The sequence below is a fragment of the Sceloporus undulatus genome, chromosome 5, assembly GCF_019175285.1.
Source record: "Sceloporus undulatus isolate JIND9_A2432 ecotype Alabama chromosome 5, SceUnd_v1.1, whole genome shotgun sequence".
In the NCBI taxonomy this organism is placed as follows: domain Eukaryota; kingdom Metazoa; phylum Chordata; class Lepidosauria; order Squamata; family Phrynosomatidae; genus Sceloporus; species Sceloporus undulatus.
This window is the reverse complement of record NC_056526.1, coordinates 150,684,665-150,701,241: the sequence shown is the minus strand read 5'-3', so window position 1 is coordinate 150,701,241 and position 16,577 is coordinate 150,684,665. Positions and strand designations below refer to the sequence as shown.

General features: G+C 40.4%; 1 protein-coding gene across 1 annotated transcript; it reads right to left on the bottom strand.

The window, feature by feature from the left end:
- Positions 1-1,462: 1,462 nt before the first annotated feature.
- On the bottom strand, positions 1,463-15,973 carry LOC121930382. Its single transcript, XM_042466612.1, has 7 exons — positions 15,856-15,973; positions 10,776-11,027; positions 9,583-9,642; positions 7,867-8,001; positions 4,070-4,216; positions 2,313-2,373; positions 1,463-1,673 (listed from the first exon to the last, which is right to left on the bottom strand). The coding sequence occupies exons 2-7, from the start codon at positions 10,938-10,940 to the stop codon at positions 1,570-1,572; spliced, it is 672 nt and encodes a 223-aa protein (XP_042322546.1). The 5' UTR covers positions 10,941-11,027; positions 15,856-15,973; the 3' UTR covers positions 1,463-1,569.
- Between the last annotated feature and the right edge of the window lie 604 nt (positions 15,974-16,577).

The window sequence follows — 16,577 nt, the reverse complement described above, 5'->3', positions numbered from 1 at the left end:
TTTTGCCTTTGGATTGGACCACAAATATGCATTTTCAGATGAGTGTGTGTGTTGAAGGGTTAAGGAGGAGTTTGAAAGGAACTGTCACTCCAGGAATATTTTGGTGACATGTTGGCAATTTGGGGGACTTGCCCAATTTTGGATTAAATCTGGGGATCTAGAATTTTGGAATTTGGGGGGGGGGGGTTTTGAGAGCTTCAAAAAGTGTTTGGGGGAACACTTCCCCACCCGTTTAAAGCCAGGGCTCCAGGCATGATGGAGGGGCCTTGTTAGGGGCAGCGGGTTAGTCTTTTTTCCAACTGTGTGGCAGAAAAATTCAGATAATGTAATGTAGCACATGAAGATGGAAACAGCGCCTGTAGATATTTTCCCTGTACAGTTGGCCCTTATACACGGATTTTTTATACATGGATTCAAGCTACATGGTTTGAAAATATTCAAAAAAGTATAAATTTCAAATATCAAACCTTGATTCCCCATTTTTTATAAGGAACATCATTTTGCTATATCATTATATTTAATGGGACTTGAGCATGCAGGAATTTAGTTAACCCACGGGGGATCTTGGAACCAAATTCCAGCATATAACAAGGGTCCACTGTACTTCATCATTAGGGCTTTTACACTGTGGATCTGTCTATAGCATAACAACTGGCAGGTGAATGTTAGTGTTTCAGCCTAAACGGAAAGGTAACAAATAACAATAGATATATGTAAGAATACTTATGAGGCATGTTGGTGTGAGGAAAAGTAGGATCTGTAATTCCAGCAGGGAATAAAACCAGAAGTTAAGGCGGTCCCCTGGTATCACGCCCTAAACCAGCTGGAAACCTCAAGCCTCTTACTTGTATGGAGCCTGATGTTTGCACCTTCATGACTGGTGCAGAGCAGACAGCTGGAAAGGAACTATCAGGCCAGGACTTCAGCAACCTCACGGCCCACTCTTGAAACCATGCAGCCAGGAACAGGATTTTTCCACTCCTTTTAGCTCTGTTCATTTGGACCAGAGCACAGAATCAGAGCAGCTTCCAGCTGCTTTGGGGGCATGTGTTGTTTGAACACAGTGCCCCCAAAACACATGAAGAGGTACATTTTAGTGAATTTCTCTAGATGAATTGAGGGAATTGAGAGGCTAATGTCTCTCTGAAGTAGTTCTATTCAGGAACTAGCTAATGTTCACACTACATATTACTGTTTTCCCCTTTCTGTAATTACAGTATAGAATTCATCTTTGTACAAAACCTATTCACAATTCCCTGTATAGCAAAGAAATTTACATATGGAAATTTTCTGTATACAGGTCCCATTTTACTTCAGGTGCTATTGCCATTGGAGGAAGAAGGGGATTACAGTAATTTTATAAAAAAAAAAACCTGGGACTAAATTTAAATATATAGGAAGGTGGGGTGAAGTGTCTTGGCTGTATGGGAAACACCACTTCTGAATTTTCAAGCTACTTTGTTCAAGAATGCCAGTAGTTTTTCAGTTATCTCTGAAAGAATTTCACAGAATTTCCAGACATATCCTTAAATTATAAAGAGTCTCTTAAACAAATCCTTGTTGATTTTTTTAAGTGAGTCGAATGTATGGAGGAGGTTTGGTCATTTCATCATCATCTTCCACATTTACATCTGGAAGTTTTACTGGAGAATTAAAAATTCTGTCTGTTTGACCTAGAACACAACATAAAGAAATATATAAATAATGGTGTAAGCATTTATCATTGTACATGTGTGCCTGAGTGTGATGAACCTGTCACTTACACCAAAGCCCTCATGTATTCATGACCTGACTTACTAATTTAGTAACTCCCAAAGCAGCCAGTGTGATATACAGTGCACCCGCGTCATACACGGGTGCATTATATGCTGCTTTCAGCATATTCTGAAAGCAGTATTGCTTCTTCCGGCACTGAGCGCCAGAAGAAACAATGGTACATACGCCACCACACGCACAAGCCCCATTACTTGTAATGGCGCTCGAGCATATGCCCTTTTTGTTTAATGAGGGAGGGGGAGGGTCTGGAATGGATCCCCTGCATAAAACAAGGGCGCACTGTGCCTGTATTTATTTGATGGTTGGATTAGGTCTCTAGCAGACCAAGATTTGAATCCCTACTCAGCCACAAAAACCCACTGGGGGAACTTGGGAAAATCACATTCAGCCTAAGACGAAAGCAATAGCACCCCACTACCCCCAAATAACTCTTGCCTATGATGGAGTCACCGTACAACAGAGTTGACTTTAACGCATATAATGAGGATATTAGCAATCTGAACAGTAACATTAAAAAGGAAAGAGTGACTACATACCAGATGAAATGCAAACTAATTCTGAAGTTTGGAGCTGGTCTTCGTTGGAATGTAACCATTCCTATAAAGAGGATGAGAATACTAAAATAGGCTTTCATGAAAATGTTATAAAATACACTTCTCTCTCTAAATTTGCTGGGGTTAGGGGCACAGGACCCCTGTGAAAGTGAAAAAACTGCAAATAAATAAACAGCACTTTTTTAACCTGAGAGAACACCTCTAGGAATTTCTAGGTCCTCCAGCAGAAATCTGTGGTCAACATCTGCCAGAATTTGACCATAGAATCATGTTGCAGGACCTAAAAATGCTTAGAGAAGTGTTTTAGGTCCTCCAGTGCAACTTGTATGGTCAACTTCCAGCAGACGTTCTTTGGAGGACCTAGAGATTCCTAGGGAGAGAGCATATTAATCAAATCCACAAATAATCAAAGCCGCAAAAGTCAAAGCCACAAATATAGAGGGATGAGTGTAGATGCAAATCTAGGCTGGAAATTGATACCACACATATGACAATTCCATATTTACACCTCCTATGTAGTCACAATCATGGTACTACTGCCACAATAAAAATTGCTCCTCTAAATCTACTTTACAAGGCATCAGCTGCACCAAGAGAAGGGTGTCTGTTCTGTTGGTGATCAAGGCAGGAGATAGATTATGTTTCCATCCCGTTCTACCAGTGAGCTAGGCTTAGACATTCAGATGTAGGAAGCTTGCAGCCTCACTCAGGAACGAGGCGGTTGGAATCATCACTTATTTGTGCCTCATTGCCCACAGAATGTCCTTCCTTCTCCAAGTGTGGTTGATGGTTTGGGTAGGTAGGCCTTAGTTGTGAAAATGTGGCTAAGTAGCCCATGTAGAATTCTAGCTCTAATATTTATGTGTAATTTCACTGTTTCTTTAGCTAAAAAATCACTACATACAATAAAAAAATAAAATAAAAGCCTGTACAGTTCAATTTTTGTTGTTACGTAACCCTCAAGTCAATCTCAACCCATGGTGACCCTGTGGATGAGACGTCTCCAAGATTCCCTGTCGTCCACTGCTCTGCTTAGTTCCTGCAAAATTATATCTATGACTTCAATAGCGTCCAACTTTCTAGCATGTGCCCTTCTTCTGTTTCTACTTCCCTCCACCTTTCCTATTATTGTTTTTTCTCATGAGTTATGCCTTCTCATAATGTATGCGAAGTAAGACAGCCTCAGTTTTGTCATCTTGACTTCCAGGGAGATTTATGGCTTGATCCGCTCTAGGACCCATTTGCTTGTCTTTTTGGCTGTCCATGGAATCCTCAGCACTCTTCTCCAGCACCACATCTTGAATGAATTGATTTTCTTCCTATCGTCTTTCTTAACTGTCCTGCTCTCACATCCATAAATGGTAATAGGGAATACAGTGGCTTCTATGATTCTAACTTTTGCACTCAGTTGTATATCTTTGCATTTAGGATCTTTTCTAGTTCTTTCATAGCCACTCTCTCCATTCTTAATCTTCTTTTGATTTCCTGGTTTCAGTCTCCATTCCTATCAATGTTTGATCCCAGGTATGAGAACTCTTTTACTATTTCTATTGCTTCATTGTCTAGGTTGAATTTACAGTTCAATACGTTCATACAATTTAATAAAAAGAAACTATTAAATCATATCCGCTCATGTATGCCCTAAAATCTGCTGAGGCCCTACTCCAAATGCCTTCTCTTCACAGTACAAGCTAATTGAATACTGTACACTGCTTACTTATGATGATGATTCTACTTACAAATCCAGTTATGCTGTCATAGCAGGAACAACATGGCAGACTTCGGCTACTAACATAGGCAATAATTAGCACAATAAAGGCACTAGCAATAGATGCAATCAGGAGTGTGATGTTGGCTCCTTCCACAAGTTTATCAAGCACAAATAACTGTAATGTATAAAACAAAGCAAAGCCAACTAGTGAGTGTGTATAATCAAAATGAAATTAATTCAAGTTGTTATTTTGAAGAGCAAAAGTCTTTACTGTTGCAAAGTTTTAAAAATTAGAATTAAAGAATGAGCAAACCACTTTTCAGATTATGATGTGCTTGCCTACTCCTTGTCTGTAAATGAACTATATAATAATAATAATAATAATAATAATTTTTATTTTTACCCCGCCTTTCCAAAGGCATGATGAAGGCGACTTACAAGATGAAGAATAATAAAATACAGTTAAAAACATCACAATATAAAAATTTAAAAACATCATTACAAGGGGTATGAACGGGAATCTATACAAATCACATTCACCAGGGGCAAGAAGAAAAACAATATTTGCACTAGTCTGGGGTCAAAGAAAACAAAGAAACAAGGGGCAGAGAAGAAACACTATTAACTAGAGTGAAAAAGCCAGCTGGAATAGATGTGTTTTTAATTGTTTCTTAAAAGAAACTAATGATGCAGAGGAACGGAGCTCTACAGGAAGCTTATTCCACGATGAGGGGGCGACAATAGTAAAAGCCCTCTGTGAGGTCCTCGCCAGATGGGATTTAGGGACCTCCAACAGATTTGTCCCAGATGTTCTGAGTGTGCGGGGTGGATTATATGGGGAGAGATGGTCCTCCAAGTACCCTGGACCCAAGCCATTTACGGCTTTATAGGTCAAAACCAACACCTTGTATTGAGCTCGGAAGCGAACAGGTAGCCAGTGGAGATCTTTTAAAATAGGTGTTATGTGGTCCGTCCTGGAACTACCAGTGACCAGTCTGGCTGGCATATTCTGCACCAGTTGTAGCTTCCGGGTTTGGTACGAGGGTTGCCCCATGTAGAGCGCATTGCAGAAATCCAACCGAGAGGTTACTAAAGCATGTACTACAGTTTCAAGGTCCCGTCGGTCCAGGTAGGGGCACAGCTGGCGTATCAGCCAAAGCTGATAGCAAGCAGTCCTGACCGTCGCATCCACCTGGGATGTTAACTGGAGCGACGAATCAAGGAGTACTCCCAAGCTGCGCACCAAGTCCTTCAAGGGGAGCGTGACCCCATTCAGGACAGGCTGACAGATCTCACCACCCGGAACCAAGGGACCTATCACCAGTACTTCCGTTTTCCCTGGATTCACACTGAGTTTGTTCTCCCTCATCCAGCCCATTACCGACGCCAAGCAGGCATCAAGAGGAGAGATGCCACCCTTAGTTACAAGTTAGAAGAACTTGTAAAATGACTGCACTAAAAAACAATACAATGACAACACAGTTATGCCAATATTTCACGTCTCAACTATGAAAAAGTATGATGGTGCTACTTAGGCTCCTTCCCCACCATCTTCTTGTGTCTCTAATTTGAATGCAAATCTTAATTAGTCAGACTTCTTTCATTTAAAATTGCTCATTTGGTTTCTATCCTGAGTTAACAACGTTCACAATGATATCATATTTTAATATGATAGATTTTCATATTAAAACTTGATCTTAATTACATTTTAAAATCATGACAATGAAAATGAGAGTTTCTGGTTCATGAAGAAAAAGGAAATACTGACAAAAAAACTAGATATAGTGGAATGCAACACTTTTTATTTTGTTGTATATTGCTTAGCTGACCTATATTAGGAAAGTGGGTACCATTTATTTATTTAAGATATTTCTGTGTCTCCTTCCTTCATCTGGGAGTGTCCATGAGGCTCCCACCTCAGGATGGATGCTAGCCAACAACCACATATGAGAGCCAGCCTCAAAGGCTCTTCTGTTGTCATTTAGGTAATTTTTAAAATGTAATCTTTCCTATCCCAAAATGAATTTCCTGATACAATAAGTGTAAGATTTTCTTTTATCTTTTTTTTTTACCTTACAAGAGCATCCCGAATTTTTTTCTTGTTTCTACCACAAGCTCATACTGCACTGGCTTTGCTACAGATATACAGTCAACCCTCCATATCCACAGATTCTACATCCATAGATTCAACCATCCACAGTTTGAAAATGTTATTTTAAAAAAATCCAAATAGCAAACCATGATTTTGCCATTTCATATAAGGGATACATTTTACTACTACATTGTATATAATGGGACTTCAGCATCCATGGATTTTGGGATCCATAGGATCCTGGAACCAAATCACAGCGGATATCAAGGGTCCATTGTAGATACCAAATACAGTATTATTACATATCATTAATATCAGAGCCAGTATAGTGTAGTGGTTTGAGCATTGGATTATGACTCTGGTGACCAAGGTTTCCCCACTTGGTCATGAAAACCTACTAAGTAGCCTTGGGCAAGTCACACCTTCTCAGCCTCAGAGAAAATCCAAAGCAAACCTCTTTTGAACAAAACTTTCCAAGAAAACCCAAGGATAAGGCCACCTTCCCTTAAGTTGGGAATGACTTGAAGGTACACAACAACAACAACAACAACAACCATATCACTTACATTATACATTACTTAGTCTAGGTACTTCGTATAGTATATACTTTTGGTGGAAGATTGTCGTATCATATAGACATGGATAGTCTAGCCTTATAGCTCTTATCATCTTGCTTAGATAGATATCAAATGCAAGGTATGCAGTATTATCACTTATAAGAAACTTCTCTCAAATTTACAAAGGACATAGTACTCATAGTACACAGCATTAGTAAGGGAACAACATCTTAGACAGTATCAAAAGCTGTATTTATCTGTTGAGGAAATTTCACATCACATGCAGGCATTCTCAATGTATTTCATTAACTCAACATAGCTACTTGTAATAGAAAGTTAATGTTCTCCCTATTCGGACTGGCATAAATACAGCGTTCTCCCCCATTCCGGGTTTTCCATTCAGCCTTTTGCATGCTGCCACCTTCTTTGGTGCACTCAGATATTGGCCCCCATTTTGCTGTTTTTTCTCTCATATAAGGTTTTGCTTATAAAGTGGGCCCTTGTTATCCACTGGAGTTTGGTTCCAGGATCCCCCATGGAAAACAAGATCCGTGGATGCTCAAGTCCCATTAAATACAATGGCATAGCAAAATGGTGTCTCTTATATCAAATGGAAAATCAAGGTTTGCTATTTGGAATTTACACTTTTTTTTAATACTGTCAAACCATGGATGCTTGAATCTGTGGGAAAAAAATCGGTGGATAAGGAGGGCCAACTGTTCTATCTTAGCCAGTAATCATAGTGCACCTAAAAGAGGCAAAATATTAGGCTCACAAATTCTGGCTGTCAGCCTAGGTTTCCTGATTTGTTAAATCTGTGTACTTTCACAGTGTGGTCGTATCTCCCAGATGTTCTTGGTCTTTTTTAATTTTCACATTACCTTTCATTTACCTTTTAGTCAGCTTCCAAAATTTCACACCAAGTATTTTACACTTTCACTATCTTTTAACTCAGGCACATATTAAACTTAAACTGCACTTTTAAAAACCAGTGTACACTCACTTTCATATTAACACCATTTTATTCTCCACCCAGGTCCTGAAACTGGCAGAATAGAAATAAAAATAGAGCATCCACATTATAACACTATAATGGCTTGTTCTAAACAGTGTGCTATGTTTTCAAAAAGTGTAGGAAGGTAATAAGGCATATTTCTGAGCATATTTGATACTTACTAAAACTGGATGATTGGTGGGTACACTATCAAAGCTCTTATATTTTTCACCATATTCTAATGTTATGGCGGCATAGATAATTACAATTAGAGTTGTGAGACAGGAAAACACAGAAGCAATTATCATTGCATACACCTGTACAAAAGACAAGGGGATAGAGAACACAAACTTGAAACAGGAAATAATATATCAGTTTGTACATCAAAATGAAGAGTGAAAATAAACAGACATATTTTATGCCCTACACACACACACACACACACACACACACACACTGTTTTCAAAAGAAAGGAACCATCCTGAGCAAGATTTGTCTTCATAATGCAGTGTCTCGATGTGATTATGACCTCCTGTACACAAACACAGTCCTGATGCTCTCGCCAAAATATTTTGGGTGAAGAAAAGAGATAACTGATACTCCTGGAAACTTCAAGGAGTGGCAGTTCTCCAGTACAAGTTACTTGGTGCCTTATTATGACCCCCAACTTCCGCACAGGGATTTTACAAAACCAGCAACGGACTTCTGGGCACTCCCAGTTTCATTTTCTTTTGAATTAAAAAAATAATTAAGTTTAAATATTACAAATTAAAAATGTAAAAAAATGCTAAACACAATTCTACATCATTACCTGAAAACAAGTTACAACATTTGAAGATCTTCTCGGGATACAAAACAAATTTCATTGCAAGAAAATTTGATCAAAAAATGATTGCTGAGTTTCCTTTAATGAATCCTCTCCAGAAGTTCCTGTGACATGTCAATGGAGTAATTCTACCATCCTTTGCATGATTTATAAAGTTAATAAACTAAGGTTGGCATCCTGTTTAGTATTTAAGATGTTATGAGACTGACTGTTTGTGTTCAGTATCTTCAAGCTATTTCCGATTTAGGGTGATCTTAAAGTGACCCTACCAGTGGGTTTTCTGGGATTGAGAGTGTGTGACTCACCCAAGATCACCTAGTGGGTTTCCGTGGCCCAAGCAGGAACTCAAACTGTTCTCTAGAGTTTTAGTCCAGTGCTCTAAGCACTATGCCATGCTGGCTCACAAAACTGACTTACAATATTTACAACATGGTAAATTTTGGAATTCACTTTTATGATCATTGTACTATTGCAATGACCAAAGCTCCCCCAAAGCTATCACAGAAGCCAGGTTGCCATGTCAACAGAGGGATTTCCAAGGTGCTAGGAAGTAGGGTAGTGAAAGCATCCAGACTTCTCCCAGAAACAAAACACTTTGTGATAAGCAGTTGTGACAGAACCCTGAAGGGAGGGAGTAGAGACTTCACTCTCTATCCTGCTCCAACAGCACCTTGGAGATCCCTCCATTGGTGGGGCTGCCTAGCTTATAGGGTAGGTTTTGGGGAGTTGTGTCAAGAGGCATAGCCATGGTGACAGAGCTCTGCCATTTTAGCTATACCTTCTGATGCAAGATCTCATCCTAAGTAGCTTCAAAAGTATCACTGTCTCTTTGTTCATTATATACTTGATCTGATATGCTAGTAACATTAAATTATAGATTTTACAATACCATAAATCTAGATTTAGGTTTAGATGGAGTAGGAGTTTTTATTTTCAAGGGTTAGTGAAGCCCACATCAAGTACTAGCAGCCAAAACTCTACCCCCAGACCACGAGAGTTTTCCCAAATCTTGTCAAAAGTTGAATATGAAATCCTACTTTAAACAAACAGAGAAAATTAAATAGGAACGCACCAGAACTGGATTCTTTTTCTGAGAAGAAAACAAAGCCATAATTCCAGGAACACTCATGAACTGCAGAATAGAAAATAGATTCATTTAAAAACCTTGCATGTAAAGATATACTATGATTAATCTTTGCACAGAAAAAGGTGTAAAGTTGTTTGGTTTCACAATGGTCAAAACAGATCAAGGTACTCCAAGATATCTTATACTATGCTATGACTCTGGACACTAAGATGTGCAATCTCCATTTGTTGTAATAGTGTTTGTGTGACATTTCAGTGCTCTGCTATTGAAAGGCTGCATAGAAGCTACATTTTTTTACGTAGTTTCCACTCTAGGCAACCAGTTCTAGAATAAGAGACAGCAGGTCTATAAAGTGCAAATACAGAGCAAGGTTTTGTTCCACCATATGTACACATGGTTTACTCATACTTTTTTTGGTGTTCTGGGATGATTTCAAGGAAAGGCATTTTGAAATTGGGAGAGGGAATAATATTCACATTGTTGTGTGCTTTCAAGTGCATTTCTGACATATCATGGGATTCTGCTGACAAGATTTGTTCATAGGTTTGGCTTTGCCTTTCTCTGAGTCTGAGAAAACGTGGCTTGCCCAAAGTCACTCAGTGGTTTCCATGGCTGAGCAGGGATTTGAACTCTGGTCTCCAGAGTACTAGTCCAGCACCCAAATTATTATACCACATTGGCTCTATTAGCTACAAATTCTGGGATCGAGATTCTTGGTCAACTACATAAATTCATTTTTATTTTTTATTTGTGGAAAATAAATTGGCACATAATGATATGAATATTGTCAGTTTAGGGACCACTGCTCATTGCAAACTCAATGAAGTTAGTTCATCCCAAAAGTGAAGGTGTTACAACCAAAGCTTCAAAGAGATACTTTTTTCATCTACAACTTCCAGAATCCCACAACCCCAAGGATTCTGGGGACTGTACTCCAAACCAATAACATTTTTAACATTTGAATTTTCCCCCTTAGGATTGTGGCTGAGTGCACCATGCACTATATCAAGACCCAAAAGTTCTTCCAGCTGTATACCTTTTTACAACACATACGCCTCCTTGTGAAGTAAGTAGTAGTAAGTTCTCTGGAACAGGGAGCAAGAGGAAAATGCATTATACATAATTTTCTAACTGTATCTAATATAAAGAAAAAAGAGGGGGTAGGTAAAATAGCTTACCACTCCAGCCCAGATAGGTATCCTAGATTTACTCAGTGCTGATTCCTTTCTGTTTGCACCATCTATTATTCCACTGACGATGCAAATTGTGGCACAAGCTATTTGGAAGAGTCCCAAAATAACCATACTTTTCTGGTTGAAGATGAAATATCTGTAGCGATCCATTTCGGTAAATGCTCACTTTAAATAGTTTGTCCAGTTTGGGATGAAGTGCAAGAATTGTTCAAGAAAAGGCAGCCCTTGTCATATATTCTGAATAGAAGATGCAAAAAGTTCACACATCTCATTAGCACTTCAACAAGCATCATCTGACAAATGGTTCACATGCCATTCTATTAAAAGGAGGACCTGATATAGTCTTGTAGTGTTAAAGATAAGATTTATTGCATATATGGAGAACCTGACTATCCATTTTAACAGAATGTGGTAGGAAAATATCAACAGCAAGTTGGCTGGATGTTTTGTTTTGCTTTGGATAAAGAAAATTTGGAGCTTTCAATTTAAGAACACACTCAAGGGTGTACGATGCAAAATCAAGTAAAAATGTGTATGACTATTTGCAAACAAAACATAAGGAAACAAAAATTCAGTGAATCAGATTTCTCCTTTAACACTAGTATTTATTATTTATTGCACTGTATGAGATTAGGAGAAATTACAATTGGGGATTAATGCACATTTCTTATTGCTTTGGGTTTGTCTCAGGTCTAATCTGTACTGCAGTAATAATGCAGTTACTGTTTTAACTGTCATGGCTCAATGCTATGGAATTCTGGTATTTGTAGTTTGTTGTGGCATCTCAGACAGGGAAAACGAAATATATTGCAAAACTACAAATCCCAGAATTCCATAGCATTAAGCCACAGCAGTTAAAGTTTTATGAAACTGCATTATTTCTGCAGTGCAAATTGGACCTCAGTCAGGAAAGATATGTGTTACTGGAGGGTAGAGGGAAAAAAGCTCATTATAAAATAGTGTTGACGGGGGAGTGTGAATCCTATTAGTTAATTCCAACTAAACCCATATAATCAAGTGTGGATGGCGGATCTGTTGGGGATTAGAGTACAATTCGAACCAAAATGTCATGCTTTGTATTTTCTGCATTTCTGAAGTGAAAGGTTGCATGAGCATTCCATAATAGTACAGTAAGGTAGTGTTCAGACTCTTCATCAAGGGTATGTAACTGTACTCTTCCAGTTGTTGTTGGAATGCAATTCCCATTATCCCTTACTACTGGTTATGCTGGCTAGGTCTCATGGGAATTGTAGCCTGACAGTATCTGGATAGTCACAATTTGCCCATCTCTGAGTGACATAATTTAGACAACATGGCTGAGTTACTGAGACAACTGTGCCTCTTAAAATGTCATAGGTGATGTCCAATTAGTACCTGTGATATATGCACTGTCACACACAACCTTTACAATGGGTTAAATGTGATGAAGTTAATTGCATTTAGGTCGCATTGAAATCAATATGAAAAGTTATGGATTACTTGCATTGTGACCTTGTACAATTCTCAATGTGTTCAGTAAAATTTCTGTGAATTTGCAGAAGAGGTAAAACTAATTTCCCCAGTAATTAAATTTTATTGCTTTGCTGGACTCTTCAGTAAAGATATATTGGACCTCCATGCAACCATGTTGCAAATGATCAAGAACTGCACCTTTAGTCTGCAACTAGGCCTCTGATCACAATAGGAGCAAATGTTCCCCAAATAATTAATCAGTATAAAAATCAGTTATATCAGTTATAATTTTGTTATACAGATGGGTTTCAGAGTAGCATCTCCTTCCAAATTATTCAACATCAGTATACAATTTGTCTACATCTAGACTGTTACTTTTAAGTCCCATTGCAATGGGTATCACTTAACATTAGCCATGACTACTTTTTCACACTTCTTTCAACAGGACTGAAGTGTGATTAGTTTAGTTTGAATCCAACCCAATATTCATGTTTAAGAGAGAATTAAGCTGTTAGATAATAATTATGAAAAAACTGTATAATATGGCTAATAGGGCACAATTGATCTATTGATCTGTACACCTTTGAAGGTAAACTTATTGAAGTTAGTAGGTTCAAGTTCTGAGTAGACATGTGTCTGCTGTAGAGGGCTATAATCTACTAACTCACATACTATAATAAAAGCAATATTCTTTTAGTTTTCATAGGGCTCCTTCTGCTTGTTTCTTTGTTGTTTGTTGTGTGCCTCCAAGTCATTTTTGACTTATGACGACACTAAGGCAAACCTATCATAGGGTTTTCTTGGAAGGTTTCTTCAGAGGGGCTTTGCCATTGCTATCCTCTGAGGCTGTGAGACTGGGACCCCAGAGGTTTTATATGCTTGAGCAGGGAATTGAATCCAAATCTCCAGAATCGTAGTCCAGTACTCAAACCACTACACCACACCGGTTCTCATGGTTCTCCCTCTAGTACAGTGGTTCCCAAACTTTGATCCTCCAGCTGTTTTGGATTTCAGCCTCCAGAATTCCTGAATGTTAGCCAAACTGGCTAGGGCTTCTGGGAGTTGGAGTCCAAAATACCTGTGAGACAAAAGTATGGGAATCGCTGCTGATTGCCTTTGGGACTTCTCAGCATTTAGGCAAGCAGGAGCAATAAGCAAGGTCAATTATAAGGCAGCTGTTCCTAAATGGGTGCCCTTGAGATATGTTAGACTAAAACTCTTCTCACTCCACTTGGCCCGGTGATGGTGAGATTTATAGTCCAACACATCTTGGGTGTAACCAGTTAGTAGAGGGTGCATTAATAAATTAGTTGTGCCCCACTATACCAGGGATGAAACTGGCACTGGAAAGTGAATAATGAAGCCAAAAAAAGGAAAGGGGAATTCTATGTCAGGCAATAATGAGAAACAGAACTGAAAATGAAACTAGTGCCACTCCTTCACTGCTCATATACAAATACATGGAATTCTCACATCTTCAATGCTCTGGTTACTACACTTAAAATGATATTGCATAACTGAGGGGGGAAAAGATGTCAAAAAGGGCAACAGAGTGCTAAAAGATCTGGAGTGATTACCCTGCAACAGAAATATAATGTTTTGGGTTGTTTGCCTTTTTTAAAAAAAGTGAGGAATGGGAGATATGATAGAGGTACGCAGAGTGGGAAGAAAGTAGATAAGGAGAAAATTCCTCTCTGACACACAGTATTAGAATCCAGCAGCAGCCGGTGATGTTAAATGGTGAAAGGCTCAGGAGGAGGAGCAAACAAATGGAAGAACTTTGTTATTGTGTGCTTCCAAGTTGTTTCTGTCTTATGGTGACCATAAGGTCAACCTATCCTGGGGTTTTCTTGGCAAGATTTGTTCAGAGGACATTTGCCATTGTGTTCCCCTGAGGGTGAGAGAGTGTGACTTGCCCAAGGTCACCCAGTAGGTTTTATGGCTGAACACTGGCTCAGACCCTGGTCTCCAGGGTCATTAGTCCAAAGCTCAAACCACTAAGCCACACTGGCTCTTGCACATAGTTAAATTGTGGAATTCAGTGCCTCAGGATATAGCTATGGCTGCCAGTCTGGATGATTTTAAAGGAGGACTGGAGGAAGGGACCATCCATTGCTGTCAGTCAGGATGGCTATCCTTCAGCAACAGAGGCAGTATGCCATATGGGGAGCACAAAACAGAGGGAATTTCACAAATATCTTGCTGGTGGGCTTTACCTAGGATTGACTATGCTGTTAACAGAAGGTTGGACTAGGGCAGCATCTGCTGGACAGAGATAATCCAATTTGATCCCATTTTAACTGCCATGGTTCAATGCTATGGAGTTCTGGGAACTGTAGTTTGTTGTGGAACCAGATCAGTTCCCAGAATTCCATAGCATCGAGTCATGGCAGTTCAAGAGGGGTCAAACCGGATTCTATTTTATGGATGCAGCCTTGATAACCCTTTAGCCTGCTTTTTTTCTGTTTTCCTAGCATGCATCTCCAGGCATTAGGCTTTTTAAGTGTGGTCTAGTGGTCAAAGGGTTGGACAAGGGTTTGGAAGACCGAGGTTTTATTCCCCACTGAATCATGAGACTCACTGGGTGACCCTGTGTGAGTTACACTTTCTCAGCTTCCCTCACAGCAGTGTTGTCAGGATGTAGTTGGAAAGGAAGAGAGTCCTCTGGGCTGCCTTAAGTCAAAAGGCAGGATATAAATGTGATTATGAAACAGTGTGGTTTAGTGGATTGAGCACTGGAGCCCAGAGTTTGAATCCTGGCTTGGCCATGGAAACCCACTGGGTGACCTTGGGTGACACTCTCTCAGCCTCAAAGAAAACCAAAAGCAAAACCTCTCTAAAGAAACATACCAAGAAAACCCTGTGATAGGATCTCCTTAGAGTCACCGTAAGTCACACTCTCTAAATCCCAAGGGAAACTACAAGCAAAACCCCTGTAAAGAAACATACCAAGGTACCCCGTCATAGGATCTTCTTAGGGTTGCCATAAGTCACAATCTCTCAGCCTGAGAGAGCGGCAAGGGCCAAGCCCCTCTGAAGAAAGTTGCCAAAAAGAAAACCCCATGGCAGGTTTGCCGGCTTAGGGTCCTCATATGATGCCTAGAGGGCACACAACAACAAAAGGATCCTTATAGAGCAGCAATAGTTGTGCCTGAGGAACCTTTGTTCTGGGTGTGTTTACCTAAGTGAGCAGCCCCAGGTTTATGGGATGCAGAGAGGGAGGGGAAAACGCCGAGGGAAGAGGAAGCTCTGCAGGTGAGGGACAAAGCGAGGGATGGAGGTGGGGGAGAAACTGGGCCCCACAACAAACTCCAACTCCCAGAATTCCATAGCCTTGAGCCAGAAAAAGAGTTAAAGCGGGGCCAAACCGGGTTATCCCTCCAGTGTGGATGTGGGGAGCAAATGAGCCTCAGGGGTGCAGCCACATCCGCTCTCACCCTTCAGCTTGGACTCTGACCACTAGGGCAGGAGCAATGTACTGGACCAGGTGCCTCCCTTCTTCTCCCTCTCTTTGGGGAGAAGGGTCCATGGGGGTAGATGGAGGGAAGGGAGCAGCCACCCCAAAGGGAGCCCAGGGGCTTGGGGGGCACTCCCTCTTCCCTGACTGACTCACCTGTGCCAGGTGTTGTACCTTCTGAGCCAGGTGCCCTCAGGCAGGGATGGGTCTGAGTCACCCGGGGGTGGCTCTGCCTCTGAAGCCCCATCCCTGCCTCCCTCCCCCGGGGCATGCCTCGCCCAAGTGTGTGGCCCATCCCTCCAAGGTGGCACCCTTCTCGCCGGGCTTACTTAACCCAGTCTGTGCCAGGCAAGCAAGAGGGCAGGCTCACAACAAGCCCCAGCCGAGCTTTCTCTTCCGGCTTTGGAGACAGGTAAGTTAGGGCCAAACAGGTTGGAAACCATCAATAGACATCCTCATCCACACACACAAAAAGGAGATGCAAATGTACAGTTAAGAAAGCGGATAGGAAGAGTATTACTGTACATTCATCCCTCCATATTTGCAACTTTGATTATTCATGGATTTGATGAATATGTTCCCTCTGGGAATATCTAGGTCCTCCAGCGCAACTTTATGGTCAACCTGCACTGAAAAACCTAGAGATTCCTAGAGAGAATACTCCACTAGGCCTTTGTAGCTTCTCCAGCGCAGTTCTATGGTCTGTGTCTGTCGGATGTTGACCACAGAGTTGCAGTGGAGGACCTAGAGATTCCTAGAGCTGGTACCTCTCAGGTAAAAACATGGTATTCACAGGGATCTTGTGCCCCTAGCCCTAATGAATATGGAAGGACAAGTGTAATGCATTTGAGCTGTGGTGCTGGAGAAGAATGCGGAGG